Here is a 23,107-nt window from a genome sequence, read left to right on the forward strand (position 1 = left end):
AGGGCTAAGTTCGGGTGTCACCGAACATTTTATACTCTCGCATGATAAAGTGATAATCGAGATTTTATTATACGTCATTTATATATTTTTCAAATACCGTATTCTTGTAAAGTTTTATTCCGCTATCATCATTAGTTCCTAATGTATATATTATACAGAGAAGGCATCAGATGGAATTCGAAATAGCGTTATATTGGAAGAAGGCGTGGTGGTGAACCGATTTCACCCATATTTCGTACGTGTCATCAGGGTGTTAAGAAAATATTATATACCGAATTTCATTGAAATCGGTCTAGTAGTTCCTGAGATATGGTTTTTGGTCCATAAGTGGGCGAAGCCACGCCCATTTTCAATTTATAAAAAAAGCCTGAGTGCAGCTTCTTCTGCCATTTCTTCAGTAAAATTTGGTGTTTCTGACAAGTTTTTTGTTAGTCGGTTAACGCACTTTTAGTGATTTTCAACATAACCTTTGTATGGGAGGTGGGCGAGGTTTATTATCCGATTTCTTCCATTTTTGAACTGTATATGGAAATGCCTGAAAAAACGACTCTGTAGAGTTTGGTTGACATAGCTACAGTAGTTTTCGAGATGTTACAAAAAACTTAGTAGGGGGCGGGGCCACGCCCACTTTTCCAAAAACATTACATCAAAATATGCCCCTCCCTAATGCGATCCTTTGTGCCAAATTTCACTTTAATATCTTTATTTATGGCTTAGTTATGACACTTTATAGGTTTTCGGTTTCCGCCATTTTGTGTGCGTGGCAGTTGGCCGATTTTGCCCATCTTCGAACTTAACCTTCTTATGGAGCCAAGAAATACGTGTACCAAGTTATATCTCAATTTTTACTTAAGTAACAGCTTGCACGGACGGACGGATGGACAGACGGGCGGACAGACGGACGGACGGACAGACATACATCCGGATTTCGACTCTACTCGTCACCCTGATCACTTTGGTGTATATAACCCTACATCTGGCTCTTTTAGTTTTAGGACTTACAAACAACCGTTATGTGAACAAAACTATAATACTCTCCTTAGCAACATTGTTATGAGAGTATAAAAACAACAAAGTGGTAGTAGTCGATGGATTGATGACCGAGCTATTCAAATACAGCGGCGAAGAGGCGAAAGGAGCATGTATGTATCAGCTCCTTTGTAGAATATGGTCGGACGAAAGCATGCCCAACGATTGGAATTTAAGTGTGCTATGCTCAATCAATAAAAAAGTAGACGCCACAATCTGCGCCAGCTACCGTGAGATTAGACTCCTTAACATCGCATATAAGGTTCTATCGAGCGTATTGTGTGAAAGATTAAAGCCCACCGTCAACAAACTGATTGGACCTTATCAGTGTGGCTTCAGACCTGGAAAATAAACAACCGACCAGATATTCACCATGCGCCAAATCTTGGAAAAGACCCGTGAAAGAAGAATCGACACACACCACCTCTTCGTCGATTTCAAAGCTGCTTTCGACAGCACGAAAAGGAGCTGCCTCTATGCCGCGATGTCTGAATTTGGTATCCCCGAAAAACTAATACGGCTGTGTAAACTGACGTTGAGCAACACCAAAAGATCCGCCAGGATCGGGAAGGACCTCTCCGAGCCGTTCGATACCAAACGATGTTTCAGACAAGGCGACTCTCTATCGTGCGACTTCTTCAATCTGCTTCTGGAGTAAATAATACGAACTGCAGAGCTAAATATAGAGGGGCCATCTTCTATAAGAGTGTACAGCTGCTGGCGTATGCCGATGATATTGATATCATCGGCCTCAACACCCGCGCCGTTAGTTCTGCTTTCTCCAGGCTGTACAAGGAAGCACAGAAATGGGTCTGGCAGTGAACGAGGGCAAAACAGAAATATCTCCTGTCATCAAACAAACAGTCGTCGCACTTTCGACTTGGCTCTCACCTCACTGTTGACAGTCATAACTTTGAAGTTGTAGATAATTTCGTCTATTTAGGAACCAGTATTAACACCACCACTAATAATGTCCAATCCAACGCAGGATTGCGCTTGCCAACAGGTGCTACTTCGGACTGAGTAGGCAATTGAAGAGTAAAAGTCCTCTCGAGAACAGCTGAAAGCCAAACTCTATAAAACTGTTTATTCACGTTCTGCTATATCGGGACAGAGGCTTTGACGATAACAATATCTGATTCAAGTAGTGTTCAACACTACAAAAAAAGTAGGACATTTCAAAAAAATTGCTTTTATAGAAACGGGTTTTTTGAAAAATATCTCCTTCTTAACTTAATGACTCATAACAACGGTATAAGTCAAATTTTCATTCAAAAATTGGGAAAATGCTTTTTAATAATTGTAATTAAAAGGTAAAATATCGCTGTTTTGAACCGCCTTTTTCCTATTGACCACCTTGAATGGGTCGCTATTTGATATTCATACGCCACAGCAAAAGCTAGAAGAAGGAACCATCTTCATTTTGATGTTTTGAGTGACCCCTTAAGGAAATATTTTAATTAAAAAATACTAACAACATTTTAGATAATATAGATGAAATTGAAGAAACAACGCGGCATCAAGCAACAGCTGCTGAGCGACAGAAGGTGTTTGCGATACACGCCGACTTTATTAAATTTTCAACAATAATTTCCAATGAGTTTGCAAATGCACCAAGGCATACTATGAAGAAACCGTACTTTAAGGCAAAGCTCAAATATCAATATCAACTAAAACGCAGAGGCAGAGGCAGAGGCAGGTTGAGAAGATATTTTGTTTACGCCAAGAAACTTGCCGGAATTAAGAAAGTTTCCTCAGCTGCTGCGCCCAAAATTGAAGCACGAACAAAATAGCAAATTTAGTATCGAAATCAATTTTAACAGAGGCTAGTGCCAGCAATGCAAAAGACTTCATTCAAGCGCGGAAAGGAAAAGGAAGAGCGCGCAACATCAGGTGTCACTGGGAGAAAAAGTAAATGTTTTAAGCGCATTTTGTCAAAAACAAGGCTTATTTCATTAATTTTGCCAGCACAAAACAGGTAAGCAGAGGCAAGAATTTTGTCAATGAAGGCAGAAAAACACAACGCAAGTTATGAGCCAAAGGCCAAACAAATCACTCACTCTTGACAAATGATTGCACCAGCTGAATAGGGAGTCAGCCAGGAAGCAGGAGCATTTGTTAATAGATAACGTTGATTTACAATGCTTTCGGAGTGTTTACATAATTTAAGCGGTCACACAAACACACACATACGTATTTTACACATAAATACATATACATACATATGTATGTAGGAAAAGTAAGGCAGTGAAAATATTATTAAATCAAGGTGGAAAGTTTGTGCTACAACAAGCGCATTACTCATACGCCACGTGCGCCGCAGAATAAACAAAAGCTGCAAGTAAGCAAGTGAAAGTTAATAATGCATACGCACACATAGTATGTACGTACATGCGTATATGTTCTTGTGAATATCAAGTACTATATGTTTTCATAGTAAATAAAACGAATTCACTTACTCGCGCTGAAGTGACATTTAACTTGGAAACTGTGGCGCGAAGGGAATAATACATGCCGTGGGTTTAAGTTTGTTGGCTCGCAAACTTTAATGAAAATGAGTGAAAGGATAATTTTTTATATCAACTTACTGTTCAAGAGTGTGTAAGCTGATTATTTATTACTTGAAAAATTATATTTCTTACAAAACAAAAGAGGAACTATATAAGTACCAAGTACGTAAGCTTGACAGCATCCATCATTGAGGAAGTTATTTCTAGAATGTAAAAAAAACTTGCTGGAAAACTTGCTGCGCCGGTTATAGCCAAGCTAACAACAGTAGTTGTTCCTCTTTATTTGGCGTCAATTCGAGATACCAAGGACTGTAGGTCCTTCCCTACCTGTTCTCTCATATTTGATTCGCTGAACTATGTCAATGTCGTCGTAACATATATTTCATACAGCTCATCGTTCCATCGACTGCGGGACTCACCCTTGCCAATGCGTAAAAGACCATAAATCTTCCGCAAAACCCTTTCGCACGGAACACTCCTAAGGCTGATCCATCAGATGCTGCATTTTCCATGCTTACGCACCATAGAAGTAGGCTCGGAATGATGACGAACTTGTAGAACTTTGGTCTTTGTTGGCTCGAAAGAGGACTCATAGTTTTTCAATTACCAAACTCTGTCCAAAGTAGCCACCTCACTTCCAATAATGAAATGTCATGAAATTCTCACTGAACAATCGATAAAGATAGCAGATTCTAGCGCACTAATCGACATTAAGATGGCGCTAGATTCAAAAAGTTCTGTTTACTTTGGAACGCACCTTGTATAGTGAAGTAGTGCGACATCTTAAAAGGGTGCATTAAGTCTAACTTCGGACACTTTATTCCCGCATCAATTCCGTCCTCAATTTTCAAGCGTCCATATAACCAGTGCATGAGAAGAGGTCGTGAGGGCCCCAGGGTTTGATGCCAGTATCTTGCTACATTGCGAGACTGGACTTCTGGTTACGTCTCGTATAGAGTTTCTCCACTGGAGGGATTTTGTCATTTTGCGGTAATCCACTTTTTCTTCCAGATTCAATTTTCCGATCCGCTTGCGATGTCCAATTCCCATATTCTCCCAAGAATATAAGTTTACAATCCAGATACGCGAACGGTACTCAATATTTTAGATCAGATCTCTAACCACACTAAAACGGATTATTCTTCCGGACAGCTCATGTCGTGACACCAATGTTTGATGATGCTTTACGCGTGTTTGAGACAAGTCGTACAAGAGATGCTCCATTGTTACCCTGGTGCCTTGCTCTTATGGCTGCACGGTCTACTCATTCCTGTCAGCCCCGTATCTGCAAACGTGTGCCGTCCACCGTTTGTTGGTGTCTGTGGAGTTGCGTGCTTTTAGACCCAAGTCGAGCTCCGCGGCTTTATCATTTTCCTTAACCTATGCTTGCGGATTATCGTATGGTCCAAAGTGCACTGGACTTACCAAAAAAAACCGAACGTTTTCGGGTGAGTAGCGAAGTCGTTTTGATTCAAGCGGCACTCCTTCTCCTTGTTTCCACAGACTTTTCTGGACGATATGCGAAACGAGGGTCGAAGCCTTATTTGAAGCGGCTCCTTCCGCCGGTATTGGCGTTCTGGAGTATGCCGGTGCTAATAGATTAGAGTCGCCTCTCCGTCGGCTTTATCAATGGCAAAGACCTCTGCTTTAATGCATATTACGGAAATTATGGTCCAAAGTCGCACGATGACTCAAAAAAAAAAAAAAACGGGGAGAGATTAAACGTTGAACTGTCAGTTTGGTCAAGCTAAATACTGTCTCTATGGTGCCCTTCTGTTGTTAACTTGTGTAGCACGGTTTGCTTGTCAGGCAATTTGTGCGGAACAATGCGTGCAGGTCTCCAGTCGTAAACCCATATGTTCTGTCAAAATGCGATACATTGTTGCTTTAGAAAATAATATATACCAAATTTCCGTGAATTTCGATCTTGATTTCAAAGTGAAAGTAGATCCATACAAGAACTTGATTCCGATCGAATTTCAGTTTGTATGACAGCTATATTGTAAGTGGACCGACCTCGGCCATTCGACAAATGAGCAGCTCCTTGAAGAAAACCACGTTTTGCAAAACATTCAAGTTCAAGTTTGTAACACCCAGGAAAGGAATAGGTCGGAAGCCCTATAAGCTAGTATATATATCAAATGTTTCGGTATGTCGAGTTTGAGTCATTTTAAAGCAAAATTTAAGGTCCGCTCTTTGTTCGAAGCTCATTTTCTGTGCATATATATACGAACATACTGTCCCTCAAAATCGGCTCAACTCGACATACTGATCATTTATATATCATGAACTTCTCACTGGTCAATCTATGAAGATAGCACTAGTCGACATTTAGATTACAAACTTCGTGACAACAATGGAATATACCTATTAGGGTATAAAAAAACAAATTCAAAAAATCAGCAAAATCTGTCTTACTTCCGGAAACTTTAGTCTCCTTCTGCATTTCAATACTCAATTTTGCAGCGATCCATATAACGATTGTCATGAACGTGTGTTTTAGGCCCCAGGTTGTGCCGAGTATCTGCCTACATGCATTGCCTATGACTTTCGCTTTACGTCTGCATTTAACGCTTTCCTTTCGGCACCGAGGGATTTTGTATTTTTTTCTGAAAAGAAATAAGTCCATTTTGATCCACGATGCCATATCCGAACCGCTTTCGATGGGGAGTGCCCTTAATCTCCCAAGAATGTGAGTTTTTGGTCCAAATACGCGAAGAGTTCACAATATTTTAGATTAGATCTCTAAACAAGATAAATACTATCGATGTTTTGGAGATGCTGTATGCATGTTTTCCATGAACCGCCAATGATGTGTTCAATCGAAGCTCGATTTTTGTTGTTCGCACGGTTGGACAGAGTATGCGGTGATCGTAGGTTTAATGCAACCCATGTTGAGTCGTCATTCAAAATCCTAAACGAGGCTCGAGCTTCAAATAAAGACGTTGAACATTATGTTCTACTTTGATGATGATTTATCTCAATTTTCAAGCGATCCATATAACCAGTGCATGAGAATTGTGTGAGAGAGGCCCCAGGTTGTGCCGAGTATCTGCCTACATGCATTGCTGGACTTTCTGGTTACTGGTCTCATTTATCGAAGGGATCTCCACGGAGGGATTTTGTATTTCCTAGTGAAAACAAATAAATCCATTTTGATCCAGATTCAATTTCCGAACCGCTTTCGATGCCCAATGCCCTTATTCTCCCAAGAATATAAGTTTACAATCCAGATACGCGAAGAGTTCTCAATATTTTAGATTAGATCTCTAAACACCCTAAAGACTATCATTCTTGAGTAGCTATATAATGTTTTAAACGAACCGCCGCTTTTGTGTTCAATGGAAGATCGACTTTTATACTACCAAGAAAAAAAATGTATTCAGTCGGAGGTTTCATGCAACCAACGTTGAGTTGTTATTCAAAATCCTAAACGAGGCTCGAGCTTCAAATAAAGACGAGAACATTATGTTCTACTTTGATGATGATTTATTGCTTCGAAATAGATCCTATTTCAAAGAAGAGGATTTTGTGTGCGCTCACAGTTGCTCAAAGAGTATCTGTGCTCGCATTCGATAGCATTAAGCTATTTCATTATCAAACTCGCTTGGGTGTCTGGTCATAGCAGAATTGCTGGAAACTGCAAAGCCGATAAGCTCGTAAAGCCGTTGTATCAATTACACCGGATTGGAAACGAGCTCTATAGTCCACTTCCATTCTAGCGGTGGACGTGTGAACCACAGGATAGTTTATCTAGCGTTGGTCAACAGATAGCTCCTGTATGACTGCGCAATACTTATTGCCTTGACTTGAACGCTGGAGATCCACTGAACTACTGGCTCTTCTTGCAGCAATTTTCGGGTGCTTACTGGTCATTGTTCAATAGGCAATCATGTAGTACGGCTAAAATCTTGTCGGACGCCTTTTGTCGAAGTTATATGGAAGGTGAGATGGTGAGCTTTTGCAAGAATGACTTTAAAACAGGCAAACATTCAACGAACTTGGCGCCTAACCGAATGTGGGCTTTGCCGATATATGAGGGTGAATACTTAAAGCTTCTAGGCATTAACGGACCGGTGTTCTCAGCTGCCCAAGTGAGATATCCTTATTAGCTTTAGCCATAAGACCTTTTAACATTACGTTGTTTAATTTTAGGAATAGTATATAAATGAGTGTTTTGTAAATATATTTAGACGTTTTTTTTATTAAAAAAGGTTATGACATCTGACGTGGATTATTCAAACTCACGTTTCTTTTTAATATGTTGCTATTTTCAATATATAAGAAAGTAAAGACACCTACTCATACATATCTCAAAATTACTGTAAATACGCAGCCGCTCTCCAGCCTCATCTACTTAAAAACTCTTGCTATTCATGTGTTTACTTGTGTATTTACTTTGGCTCGATGGCATACGCACTCCTATTACGGTACTTATGTCAGCTCACTTACAGCACCTGGATTTGCCATGCTTATTTACATATCGTTGTATCTATTACATAATGCACACAGCTTAAGTAAATACTTGCCGAGCAACATTTTGCATTTGCTTAAGGTGAATCAAGGTTAGGCCGCTTGTAGATTTATCTGTATTATTACATTTTAACAAAATTTGGAGTTGTTTGTTTGTTGAAGAGTAAAATAACTAGTAAAGTTTAAAAAATATATTACAATTTCAAAAGTAATATTTTTATGCTCTCAGAGAATTGTAGTTCACCTAACTTTTGTTTGTATAACCTGAAACTAATCGAGATAAATATGAAGTCTTGTATATATATGAAATCCGGGAGACTGTCTGTTCGTCTGTCCTTGCCAGCGATAACTTGGGTAAAATTTTAAATATTGATGAGGATTGGTTTTGCAGATGAGCGGAATAGATTCCCCGCCATGCCTACAAAATGCTATTTAAAGAAATCATGTAAATAAATATGCCACAAGCAAAATGGTAGGGAAGATCCCTATAGGACTTGTCGTAACAATTGGACAATGGGCGTGGTACCTCTCACGTTTAGGAGAAATCCTAATCTCACGAACTATCTGACCGATTTCAATTCGGCGTGAAATGTTACCAAGCCATTGCCAATATACACTGGGATCCCTGCAGAGCGACCGGCTGCACTACTGAGCGTGTAAAACGCCTGCCTTGAAGCCGGATCATTCCCTGAACCCTGGAAAAAGCAATAGGTGGTGCTAATCAGCAAGGTAAAAGGAGATCCCATTTCGCCATCAGTATACCGTTCACTATGCATGCTTGACACAGCGGGAAAGCTATACGAAAGCCTACCTAAACCCAGACTCGAAGTGGCTGTCAACGAAGCTGGAGGACTGTCCCCTAGACTACAGGGCTTTAGACCCGTCAAATCAACTATAGGAGCTATAAAATGCGTCATTGAAAACGTAGATGGCATAAATATAAAAGAATAGTGTTACTGGCGACTCTAAATGTCCGAAATGCCTTCAACAACGCTATATGGGTGGATATGATCGACGCTCTCTAAAAAAGCTTTAAGATACCCGACTACCTCAGGACTGTGGTGCGAAACTACCTTAGCAACAAGAAACTGCTGTGTGAAACTAAAGAGGGATCACGACAGATAGCGGTTACGTCAGGAGCAGCACAAGGATCCATTCTAGGCCCAGACTTACAGCAAGGGATACAGAAGAAGCGCGAAGAAAGCTCATAATACGGACGCAAGAATGGTTCGACTCTCACATCCTCCAGCTCGCTACGTACAAAACAGAACTACAACTGCTAACAAACAAGCACATACCTCTCGAGATATGCATGCACATGACTATGGATATTCTTAGGACACAAAAAGCAGTAAACTACCTAGGCGTAAGACTGGACCCTATGCTAACCTTCTGGGTACAAATCCAGCACGCCGCAGGAAAGGCAGCGAAGATCACCTTTCAACTGAGCCAATTAATGGTCAACAGAGGAGGCTCCAGCCAAGAAAAGATAAGTTCCTAATGTCAACGACAATCAGCAACTTATTATATGAAGCCGAGATCTGGGCAGACGCACCTAAAAAGGAAAACCGGCGTAAGGTAATGGCCAGAGTGCACCGCACCGCAATCCTCACAGTTGCATCAGCCTACCGAACAGTATCAGACGATGCAATGTTAGTTATAAGCGGTAATGCCCCAATTGACCTTCTAGCATGAAAGGAGAAAGCTGTGGGAGCTAAAGAAATCATCCGATAATATCAAGAGCGCAATACAACAAACAATAAAAGTTACAATAACAACATGGCAACAAAGATGGGAGAATGAAAGTAGCAGCAAATGGACGGCCAGGCTAATAAAGATCTAGACATATGAACATGTCGTAAGTTCGGAGAAGTCGACTTTCACACAACCCAGATATTATCCGGTCACGGATACTTCAAAAAGTACCTCCACAGAATGTGAAAAGTCGAAGAGCCGTCATGCCTATACAACGACGCGACAGAAGACGACGCTGAACACACATTCTTTGAATGTGTGCGTTGGCCAAGAGATTATAGATTATAGATTATAAGTAGATTAATGATTATAGATTATAGAATATAAATTATAGATTATAAATTATTGATTATAGACTAGAGAATATAAAATCAAGATTATAGATTATAGATTATTGAGTATAGAGATTATAGACTAGAGAATATAAAATCAAGATTATAGATTATAGATCATAGATCATAGAATATATATCATAGATTATACATTATAATAATAGATTGTGGATTCGAGATTTTAGACGAAATCGAATGACATCTACACCTACTTCGCCAATAACAAACTTTTAGAATCCATGAAACATCAATGAAGTTATCAGAATTAAGCTTTGCATAAATAGTGCCCTTAAGGTATTTCATCTTACGTTCAAAATTTTTAAAACGGATCTATATCTTATATAAAGATCTAAGCGTGGCGCAAAAGTATTATCCTATTAGAAGATGCTATAAATTTTCCAAATGACCTCTAATGTCAGTTCTGTTTTGACATTTGTGTAATAAACACGTGCGAAATAGACGTAAATAAACAATAGTACGCTACACTGCTCCCGAACGCGGGTCAATAATCGGTCGGAGACTTTAGCACAACGTGAATTTCGTCGCAGATTTCCTGGCCGTCCGACGCCTACTAGTGAAACACTGCGACGTTTAGGCGCCTCAAAGAGACTGGCACAACACGAGATGCTGCCAGGCGTGGCAGACCGCGGAGTAGCCGTTCTGCAGAGAATATTGCTGCTGTTGCCGAGGATGTCATGGAACCGCCGTCGACATCGACCAGACGACGTGCCGCGCAAATGGGTATCAGTCGACGGTGTTTACAGCGAATTTTGGTACAAGATTTGAAGATCTTTCCGTACAAAGTCCAGACGGTGCATCAGCTGTTAGCTGCTGACCGCCCATCGAGTCTAACATACGCTCAAGCCATCCTTAACCCTCATCGAGACCCTCGGGTCTGGCAAGGCATATTTTGTTTTTAAATGTTATTTAAATATATTTAGAGTGTAGCAAACGACTTGCGCTTCCAGGTAGCTTCCTAGCATTTTATTGTCTATAGAACTCAGAAAAAAAATTCCAGCATATCGTATCGAAAGATACTATTAAAGGATATTATAATATTACACCTTAGTGCACCAATTCTGCTTGGCTAGACCCCATATATTTTGTATGAAAATATATGAACTTTGGTATGTTTCTTTCACTTCGCACGGTTGATTTATCTGTTTTCATGTTCGTTACATGTCCAAATTGGTTTGTATGTTTATCTAGGTCAAATACTTTAGCCGCTAGAACGTTTTAAAGGTTAAGAAAGATGTAATTTTTCTCAAAATGTTACATTTTTTGTGAACGCTATTGCACGTCAAGCGTGAACAAGGCAGTCAATTTGATTTCAACCAAATCGAGAGGTAAGAAATTTCAAAAATGTATCTATATTGTACATATGTATATGAGCGTAAATACAACACGTATTTCCATATAAATGTATGTAAACACTAAGTCTAAGTCTAAGTCTAAGTGGTCTCGACTAAGTGTATCAGATCGTTGGTCTCGACCAGGGTTAATCACCGCCAAGAGGAAGATGATTTTTCGTCAAAAACAATCATGAGTGATGAGGCCCATTTCCATCTTAGCGGGTACGTAAGAAAGCAAAGTTTACGCTTCTGGGGCACAGAAAATCCGCGTGTAACCCACGAAGAGTCATTACACCCGCTCAAAGTCATTGTATGGTGTGCTCTTTTCGTTGGAGGAGTCATCGGACCTTTTTTCTTCGTAGACGTCGCGGGTTACTGTGAGTGATGAGCGCTACAGCGGTATGATCAACGAGTTCTTTTTGCCGCAACCTGATGAACTGGGATTGGAAAACATGCAGTTCCAACAGGACGGTTCAACGGCACACACTGCACGTGCCACAACCGATATGCTAATCTCCCGTTTTGGCCATTTGTACTTTTTGAAGCCGCGGGCTTATGTCAACAAGCCTCAGACTCTTGCAGCTCTTAAAGAAAACATCCGTCAAGAATGTGAGTACCTATCGCCGGAAGTTCTGGCCAAAGTGATGGAAAATGCCATAAAAAAAGCTTAAATGCCAATCAACTGCGGTGGCGGCGATTTACATGATATCATATTCTCGACTTGATGTAAAAAAATTTAAAAGACCAAATAAAAATAATTCACAAACAGAATCAAAGTTTTTCATTTTTTTTTTTTTAAATCTACAGCCAAAAAACATCGGAACGCCACCTTGTGTAAACCTTACAAAAATATTTTCGATCTTCTAGTTGACTTTATATCGCATTTATCGGAAAATATGTAAAAAATTTGTTATAAAATTCAGAAAAGGATTTCTAAAATCACAGCTATAGATCCTCTAGCTTTATATGAAGTTTGTACAGCACCAGGAAGCTTTTCCCAAGCATTCATTTTTGTATTTGCAATAAAATATTCGTTTGCACCCGAATTTATTCTTCCTTCCTAGCTTAAGTTCACATTTATATTATTTATTTTTATTTCTTAATATCGCTGAATATTTTGGATACCTGAGTATAAAGAAGAAGTTATATTTTCTTGTTTATAATGTTATATGGAGTCCATGTTTGTCGACTTTGCTCTAATATGCTTAACCCACTAAACATATGACCTATATTCCAGCATAAAATTTACGCAGTATTTTACCACACTGTTTTTAGCCATCTTCTTTCTTTTCACACCTGTGACCCACTTTCGCCAATTTTATCTGCCTATTTCTATAATATACAACTCCTATAGTATTCCTTTATATGTAGATATATATTTAAATTCTCACACCCTATAGTCCCTTGTGTTTCTTAGGCTTACGACCTTATTTTCGTGATTAATAATTCCGTCCTAATTATTCGAATGCTTCGGTGTATGAAAGCTGGCAACAGCCACATCGACATCTTCACCCAACACATATTCTCCCATACACCCCTGATATAGCATATCATCAGGTGTTTTTGATGTCATCTCATAGGAGATGAGGGTAATTAATTAAAACAGCTATTTTGCGCATCAGGGGAGGCGTCGCAAGCGGCAGCTGGTGGTAAGTGGTGATAATGGCGAGAGTTTGTAATTGTTTATCGGCGTCAAGAAGGAAATGAAAGTCAAAAGCACATAAATAATAAATTTTATCATCTATCAAGTAAATATGCTGAAATGAAATGGTCAGATGGTATTGTAAGGTATAGAAGTATAATGAAAGCAAATTTATGACAGTCAAAACTTGACAATAAAAATAAATGGAAATATTTTAGAAAAGTTTTAAGAACAATGAACGCTTAAGGTGACGTTAATGCTAAGCATTGTTCACGGTTAAATGAAATATACGGATATACATATATGGGGTATTCCATACCAAATCGACCACTTTTGAACCCGACCCTTTTAGATTTTGCTGAAACTGAACCATCCTTTTCTACCCTTTGAAACATTTTTGAGAATTTTTCCAAAATTGTTTGCCCAACTTCAAAAAAGTTATGAATTTTTCAAAAAAATGGCTTTTCTATTTTCAAATAGCCATAACTTTTGTAGAAATTGACTTTTGGGGACCTTTTTTTTTTTGATGAACTTTTCGAAAAAATAAACGAAAAAAATTTAAGTTCGCCATTTTTTTTATTTATTTTTTCCTAAAAAAAACTTCAATTAATTTGACAACTATCCCTGCTAATCGCGGAGTGAGACGATTTTTTATATTTTTTTTATTTTTTTCATTTTTGAAAATTTAACAATTTTTTTTTAAATAAATTTTTTTGGAAGTTCGCTATTTTTTTTTGTATTTTTTTCCCTCAAAAAAAACTTCAATTAATGTGACAACTATCCTAGCTAATTCCGGAGTGGGCCGAATTTTTTTTTATTTTTTTATTTTTTTCATTTTTGAAAATTTAATAGTTTTGTTTTAAATAAATAAACAAAATCGGCCCACTCCGGAATTAGCAAGGATAGTTGTCACATTAATTGAAGTTTTTTTTTGAGGGGAAAAAAAATACAAAAAAAATAGCGAACTTACAAAAAAATTTATTTAAACAAAATTGTCAAATTTTCAAAAACGAAAAAAAATAAAAAAAATATAAAAAAACGTCTCACTCCGCGATTAGCAGGGATAGTTGTCAAATTAATTGAAGTTTTTTTTAGGAAAAAATAAATAAAAAAAATGGCGAACTTCCAAAAAAAAAAAATTACGATTTTGCTTAAAAAACGGATTAATTTATATAATTGATCGTGTTAAATTTTTTTCGTGTATTTTTTCGAAAAGTTCATTCAAAAACAAAAATTTTAAGGAAAAAAAAGGTCCCCAAAAGTCAATTTGTACTAAAGTTATGGCTATTTGAAAATAGAAAAGCCATTTTTTTGAAAAATTCATAACTTTTTTGAAGTTGGACAAAAACTTTTGAAAAAATTCTCAAAAATGTTTTTCAAAGGGTAGAAAAGGATGGATAAGTTTCAGCAAAATCTAAAGGGGTCGGGTTAAAAAGTGGTCGATTTGGTATGGAAACCCCATATGTATATACATACATACATATGTAGTAGGTATTACATTTCCGGCATCTGAATTTCTCAACCTCAACTCTATACAAATTAGAACCTATGTAGGTCTGCGGATTTATTAGTACCATGCAAATCATTCTCAACATTCTAGCGGTAAATTGCGGTCAAAAGAGAGGCAGAATTTTAACCTCAAACAATGAGAACTATGAGAATACTCCCACAAATAAGTTAATTTTTTTTTTAATTGATATAAAATATACTGTATTTAAAGCAACTGAAGCAAACGATGTCACATGAGTAATGAGTGTACGTTCTTTGCCAATCTTCACATAACGAGGTGTATATTGTGAATAGAAGATCTGAGACTCGCCTAATTGTTTAAGTTAACAAAATTTTCAAAAGAGGAATGTGGACCACCCACACAGCTCGAACAAATATTGAGGTACTTCAACCACAAGTTGAACACAGGTGACAGGTGACTTTCAACTACAACTACCACTAAATAATTTTTTCCTATATTGATGCAACCATTAATATTTATGCGAAGTCTTATCTTCTTCTTCGTCTTATCAGCATATATCAATTAATCTGTCAGTAGTTCTACCATGAAAAAAATATGAAGCATAAAATATTGGGTCATTCACTAAGTAATATCGTTCGAACTGAATTTTTACGCAGCCAAGTCGTTCCATACCTTAGTCCAAGTCGCTGCGAACGGTGCCGAATCGACTCTCCACGATCTTCGCGAACACTCTCTGTTATATTTTCTTTACTGCGTGCTGAATAAAACAACTAATTCGGTCCAATATTAACGAATAATGAATGCTGGGTCTCGATAATGTTGACCATAAGTTGAACGAAGCGCGCGGAGCACATTCTTTATAGAACGTGAATTTTCGTAATTTATTTGAATGATTTGTGAACGTTGTTCGGGCGTAAGTTTTCCATGACGAATTACATACTAAATAATACCGAACAATAATAACATTACAGCTTGACATGAAACACGCATGATCTGTTGAAAAACGTACCTCTATTTGGAGTACCCGTTATATTTAAACAGCTGACAGGTAACGCTAGTTTGTAAAAAATACTTGAAATTCTTTGAGTAATCTTTGTTTTGTACCCTATCGAAAATAGAAGATCGAAACCAGCATTCTCGGTATATTTTACTGTTTTACTATCAAAGGGACAATAATACAGTCTTGCAATGCGAACATTTTTTGATGTGTAAGGAAAAAAGTTGTTGCCGAACGTTAACGAAAAAAATTTATTTGCAAAATTTCGATCTGAGAATTGTAGGCCCTGAAAAAAATGTTAAAGTCGAAGTGGATAAAATAAAGTCGTCGGTCGAATACCAACTCGAAAGATTGTTGAAAGATTAGATTTTTCTAAGATTAATTTCAAAGCTTTCGAAGGGATCGTGTATTTTAAGCCTTTGCCTGACAATACCATGATTAATTTTGAAATGTATTGTGATCAGCTGGACAAGTTGATTGATGCATTCAAACAGAAACTTTTGCAGCTTGAATGGGATCCATCATATTCTCCAAATTCGGCATCTGCGGACTATTACTTGTACCGGGCCATGCAAAAAATTTTTGTTAGGAAAACCTTCCCCTCAAATCAAGACGTCAAAAACCATTTTGACCAGTTTTTTGCCTTCAGGAATTAAACACTTTATGAGCGTGGAATCAATATCTAGCCCGAAAAATGCCAAAAGGTATTGGATTTAAAAAATATATATAATATCATACAATTTTAACACAATAAAAAATATCATTTAAATTGAACTAAAAACAAATTACGATGCGATTAAAATGGAATAACGAATTTGCTCGAAATTTTATGAAATCACAGCAACGGAATCGATAAAAATGTTGCGGAAGTGTTTTAGAGAATCAACTTTGCTTTAGTGAAGATCGCACAGTCATTAAGAACATCGTCCATCCACCTCTGTTAAAGTTCATAAGAAGAATTGAAAAGTTAAAACAAAAAAAGAAGAATTGAAAAGTTAAACAGTGTTTGGTAGTCATTGTGTTGGCATCAGAGAGATAGCAGAAGTTCTCAAAATCTCTTATGGATCGTCTCAACATATTTTGGTTACTGTTTTGGATATGATGTGTGCTAATGATAGACTGGTACTAAAAGTCCTCAATTTTTATGAAAAACGACATAGGTTAGAGGCCGTAAACGGTATGCTTTATTACTTAGCCGAGAACCCTACTTTCGTCAAACAAATATGGTGACGAGAAGTGGGTTTATGAATATGACGTCAAAACTATCCAACAAACTATCAAATGGCACTTAAGGGGGGAGCCTGCTTTAGAAGCTTCAAAAAGTCGATTTTTTTATTTTTGCTTAAATCTCTTTAAAAATAATATAAGAATATGTCCCTAAAGTTTTAGATGGAAATTCGAAATACTTTCGAAGCTAGAAGGGAAATAGTGACCGAGCGTCTAGCAGCGATTGGGCAGAAAGCGTAAACTTTGACGCGAGATTTCTCGGTTTTTCATTTTTACGATTTTTCGTAATTGGCGGGCAGGATAGAAAAAAACTAAACGTCGTATGGAATTGGGGCAAACTTTATTATATTTGGCATTAAATTAACTTCTATTTAAACTAAAAAAGTCAAGTTTTACCATATTTTTAAACAACATAAAGTAAAAGTTTTTTTTTGGTCAGAAACCACTTCTTTTTCAATTTTTAAAAAATTTGCAAAATGTTACAGTTTTTTTCTTGGAATTTTTTTTAGTTTTACTGGGAGATAAATTATTAAAAAATATGAATATCTTTGAGTTTTTTTTTCCGATAGAAATTCCGACCTGCATCCTGCTCACCGTCCGACAAATGTACATGCGAGATGCATCGGACAATTGCTTCCCAAAGGCAGAATATCAAAGATTTCGCATCCAAAAAATTTGTGAATGATGTTTAAATATATTACTATAAACTCTGAGAATTCCGGTTCACTTATTTCTTTCCCTCCCAAAAAAATACTCAAAAAATCGATTTTTTGAAGCCTTTAAAGCAGGCTTCCCCCTTAAACCGTTCCAACCAAGGTTTATGTACTATACAAATTAAAGTATATGGAAATTATGATTTTGGCAGTCCCAATCAAATCCGATTATATGGAAATACTCTAATACAATAATCCATTTGCGTCGGCTTTTGTTGTGCTGGAAATTGTTGATAATTGTAATAAGGGTTCTTCACTTGTAGAGGAATGCGAATGGCTGTGAGCAAGTGTAAGTTCGTATCTGCGATGGTAGATGCTTCTAGCTATTCTTTACTTTGATAATCACCTGCCTTGCTTGCTTATGTGTTTTCGCAGTATTTTCTTTACTAGTTATGAAGTCATAGCTTTTTTGCTCGTGTCAAAAAGTCTCCCGAGGTAAGTCCCATCCCTATTCCCTAGTGCACTTATTGAGCAAGTTTTGTTTACTGTGTTCTACCGATCTGAAATTTTTTATCCATTGTATCCATGTCATCATGGAAAGATATACGCAAAAACAACGTTTACAAATTATTCCCTTTTACAAGTACAAGGTGCGTTCCAAAATAAACAGGACTTTTTGAATCTAGCGCCCCCTGGTGGGTTAGAATCTGCTATGTTACATTCAAACTTAATTGTATCGATTGCACTTTACATTAAATAACAAACATTTGAATTTCTTTAACAATTTTTTTTTTAAATCGTATCGCTCTTGTTGGGAAAACCTTTCTAATCCTCCGGACCCACTTTTGATTTTCAGTCCTTTTCAATCTTTCAATCCTTACTTTTTCTTCTCGTAGTACTTGATTAGAGTTTGCTGGATTTAATCAAGTTTGGAACAATTTTTCAGAAATGGCGTTGGATTTTATTTTTTTATTGGATTTACGTAATTTCTCAAAGATAATGATCAGAATCGTACAAATTGTCCCAAAGTCAAATAACCTTGTATTAAGATATTATTGCAGATACACATAATATGTCAATTGAAAAGTTCCGACCTGACACATAGGTGGCGCTAATAGAATTAAATCCATATGATTTATAGTTAGCCTTAACCTTGAAAAGGCACGGTTATAAATTTGAACTTTTGTTATAGTGAAAAAATCGATCAAAAGGAATTTCGCCTGTTGATAAAATATAGCTTTTTGAAAAGCAAATATACAGTTGAAGCAAAAACTTAGCTTTATGACTAGTTTCCGGACACTGCGCCAGGAAAATCAACCATCAAGAATTGGTATGCTATGTTTAGACGTGATGAAATGAGAACCGAAAACTTAAACGCCGCGGACGCCCGAAAGTGGTTATTAGTGACGAAAACATTAAAAAAAAGTCCACAAAATAATTTTGGAAGACCGTAAATGGAATTGTTCGAGATAGCAGAGACTCTAAAGATATGAACTGAACGTGTACATCATAGCAATCACGAATATTTGGGTATGAGAAAGCTCTGTGCCCAATGGAGCTCATTTTTTAACAAAAACAACTACGAGCTGATGATTCGGACCAGTGTTTGGTGATGTTCAAGCGTAGTAACGGGGTTTTCAGTAAAAAAGCTATAAAAGCATTTTTAAATAAGACCAAAACGGCTTGGGATATCAATGAAATTCTTTGTTCCTATGAAAGTACATTCGATGTCATTTTGTATGGAACTCGATATAATTTGCATGGCCACCATGGGCTGAAGAGGTGCTGACGCTGAACCCAATTTTTGACGGTTTTCAAGCATAAATCGCCCGATACTGCTGCAATGTCACGTTCAATATTCCTACCAAGTTCATTTATCGTCGCTGGATTGCTGGCATAGACCACAGATTTGACATAGTCTCACAGGAAATAGTCTAACGCCAATTGACAGGGTCATTTCTTGAGATAAATCGTGATATTCGCTCTGTGGCTTGTGGCACCGTTCTGTTGGAACCACATATTGTCCAAGTCCATATATCCAATTTGGTATCATTGAGCGGTAGCGATTCCCATTCCCAGTAACGTGCCGGTGTTGAGCATCACGGAAGAAGTACGACCCAATGACGCCACCGGCTCATAATATTTTCGCAAAATTCGCCACAATGACGTCACAGAGATGCTCAACGCTTGGGAACGACGTATGAGAGACTGATTGGGTCTTCGCCAATTGCTTCACTTGCGGCAGCAATATTCCGACACTACGGGCACTTTTTTGTTTCACTGGCGCGGGAACATTTTGTGCTGTGCCTGTGGACTCAAACCACCACTAGACGAGCAATTGTCTATCTGACAGAACGAATATGACGACCATAGAGAATTAAGGCCACTAACTCCAAATTTCCGTAGTCAATTTTTATAATTTCGACTTGTTGTTAGATCGTACAACGTTCCATAATGAAATGGCAAACATTACTGAAGAGAAATGTCAAAAGAGCGGAGAAAATATAGAGTCATCTGCTGTCCCTATCGGTCAACTTTTGTAGCGTCCCTATTGAAAAATCAGGAAAACGACTTTATTTGAAGGAAAAGAAAGTGCTGCTTCACCAAGGCAATGCACCGTGCCACAACTCAGTGAAGACGATGACAAAAATGCATGAATTAGACTTCGAATCGCTTTTGCATTCACCAAATTCTACAGATCTGACCAGCAGCGACTATTCTCTGTTCTCAGATCTTAAAATAATGCTCCTTTGAAGCAAATGACAAATGTTACTACAAAAATGGTATTGAAAAGTTGGAGGATCACTATCGTCAGTGTATCACCCTTGAATAAAATAAAAAAAACGAATTTTGCCAAAAATATGTGTTTTACTATGGTCGACCTACCACCACTTTTCAATCCACCATACACAACATGTTGTGTTATAGAAGCGTGTATGAATTTTGACTTTTATAAATTATTTTGTCAATTTAAGAATTTTCTAAATTTAATATGCTGCAAGTTACTAACTAATTTCAAAAATCTCCAACTGCCAAACAATTAGCATGACCCTTCGCGGCTGCGGTATATAAAGAACGAATGCATGGAATATGTCAAAGGTGTACGACGTCATGGTTGCCATGAATTCCCAAGCTCTTCGGTCAATAACATTCGATAACTTTTTTTAGGGTTCATTAATACATACATACATACACATCTGGCTTGCCTACTTATGGTTCTGTTTGTTTTGCAAATTTCCAAGTCTTCTTTGCAAATTCTCGCGAATAAAGAACAAGTTTATTCGCATGCATACATTAAGAGCAGGAGTAAAGTATGTATATACTCTAATGCGTTGATTTACTATTTCTTCGCTATAGAGAAATTATAATTAGTAAAGTGTGTGCCAACTTTTTTGCAAATTTTTGCGAAAGCGCATATATAACCGTCAGGCAACAGGGAGCGAAGACAGTTCATTCTAGTTTTTTAAATGATCGAGATAAATAACGGCATCTCGAACATTAGATGAAGTTCGCAAAGTTACATTTTGTGCCAGCATTGCTGCTGATAGCAGCTGTGTGGCTGGAAATTGTTGGTTAGTGAAATTTTATACACTCAAGATCAAATTTGAACCGGACTGGTGCATATAAACTGCGCGCGCAAAGCGAATCGACACAATGAAGCTTTCTTGGCTTGATACAACCTCATTTCATGTTCGTGTGTGTTTGACAGCTGCATATTTACGGGACGAAAAGTTTGCCTGACGAATGTTATTGCTTTTTTGTGAATAATTCTCTTTTTTCTTAAAAAATAATCACCCGTTATTCATAATAATTACAGCTTCTGAGTACAATGAGGTCTTCGAAGGCGCATTGGGTCGCGTTGTAACACCTGATTTCATTAACCAATTATCCGGATCAAAAGGACAAACAAGCAACTCCAATTGCGGGTCTGAGCCCGTATATACAGAAGAACCGACTGAAGAGAGCGAAATAATTTACACAGACTCTCCAGAAGAAGAAGCTTTATCAACGGATGACGGTTCCTACACTGATAGCTCTACTCCTACACGGGGAACACAGGATTATGATTACTACTCGTCACCTGTGAGTTCGATTGGTCGGAATGTTGAGCATAACACAGCAAACGCCATTTCCATTGCGCGAAATCAGCAAACAAATCGTGTACGCCGACGTAATCCCTCACGACGTCGTACACAGCAACGCCGTCGTAATCCCTCACGACGTCGTACTCAGCAACGCCGACGTCGGCAAAAGCGACGCAGACATCCATCAGCACAAAGACGTAGACGTCCGTCGGCACAAAAGCGGAGACGACGAAATCATAACAACTCAAAAGATCGTCGCAGGCGACGACGTGGAGGACAACGCAAACCGCAGCGCAGAGTGATCGTGCGCAGACGTCAGGCGAACAAACGACGTAATGGTGAAAGAGTTGAACGTCCTCAATTATAAGTTTAATAAAATTTCTTAATCATATTTATACGAAAACAGGTGACTACTACTTATTTTAATGGATAGAAAAACTTATTTTTACTGAAACTATTTTTGAAATGTGGTCAATGAACAGGGATATTCTGGCTCAAATAGCTGTATGTATTCCGTTCCACTGTTTGTGCATCCGACTTAAAAAAAAAATTAAGTCTTCTTCTTCTCCTTTGGCACTACAACCGTGGGTCAATCTGTGCCGAGAACACAAAACTTCGCCAGTTTCCCTTATAATTTGCGAGGTCACGTCAGTTTTGCATTGCAAGTGCAGACAGGTGGTCAGGCATTGGCTTCTCGGCTTGGCCTTACCAGCCGGTAATGCATCGACTCCTAATGCATTGTTATTCTTAAGCCGCCTTAGATCTGTTATCACCCTGTCCCAGTCGAGTGACAGGACGACAAGATTGTCACGGTAGGTTCTTCTTCATCCGTCGCAACACTGTTTTCGCCTTTCAGGAAGTATTCTGAAAGGTTCCCTACTTTTCTAAAGAAAAAACACAGAAAATTCATATTTAATGGGGAATGTTTATTATCATTCGAAAGAACATCCTTTGACATTTATTTCTTAAAGATTATCTTTTTCAAAAGTTGGCCGCAGTTACGCCTCAGATGGCCCATTCGTTGAGGTCAATTTTCGATGGCTAGTTCGTGCATTTCGACAGGTAACTGGCGAATGACATGCGTGAACATTCCATGGCCTGAATCCGATGCAGGATTGTCCGCATAGACTTTATACTTTCCCAACAGGAAAAAGTCTAACGACCGTTTCAAAACATGAATACATAGAAAATCAGATAATACTGAAGTGTTCTCTTAATAAATCCATTGATTGATACGATGTGTGGGAAGTAGCGCCGTCTTGTTGAAACCAAATGTCCCCGAGATCACGAGCTTCAATCAAATAGTATCTAATAGTCGGTTATCACGGCGGGATAACGGTCACCATTGACGCTTGTATTCTCATCTGCATCATTTTTGAATAAATGATTCCACCGGTCCACAAACCTTACCAAACCGTTATTTTTTCTGGATAAAATGGCAACTCTTGAATCTCGAAATCGTTGGATCTTCTTGGAACTTTTCAAGAGCCCATAAAGTGAAGCGATAACGGTTGGTAAAGTCGAGCGGTCTATTTTCTTGTAGTAGCTATTTTTTGAACGTTTTCAATATAAGATATCGAC

The 23,107-nt window shown here is 37.9% G+C and overlaps 1 protein-coding gene across 1 annotated transcript in view; it reads left to right on the plus strand.

The window, feature by feature from the left end:
- Nucleotides 1-21,893, plus strand: part of LOC120774583 (serine/arginine-rich splicing factor SC35-like) — a 138,122-nt gene extending 116,229 nt beyond the window's left edge. Inside the window, exon 2 of the mRNA XM_040104316.1 lies at nucleotides 21,259-21,893. Within this exon, the coding sequence (XP_039960250.1) occupies nucleotides 21,259-21,893 (635 nt within the window). The remainder of the gene's footprint in view (nucleotides 1-21,258) is intronic.
- The last annotated feature ends 1,214 nt before the right edge of the window (nucleotides 21,894-23,107 follow it).

The sequence above is a fragment of the Bactrocera tryoni genome, chromosome 4 (genome assembly GCF_016617805.1).
Source record: "Bactrocera tryoni isolate S06 chromosome 4, CSIRO_BtryS06_freeze2, whole genome shotgun sequence".
In the NCBI taxonomy this organism is placed as follows: Eukaryota; Metazoa; Arthropoda; class Insecta; order Diptera; family Tephritidae; genus Bactrocera; species Bactrocera tryoni.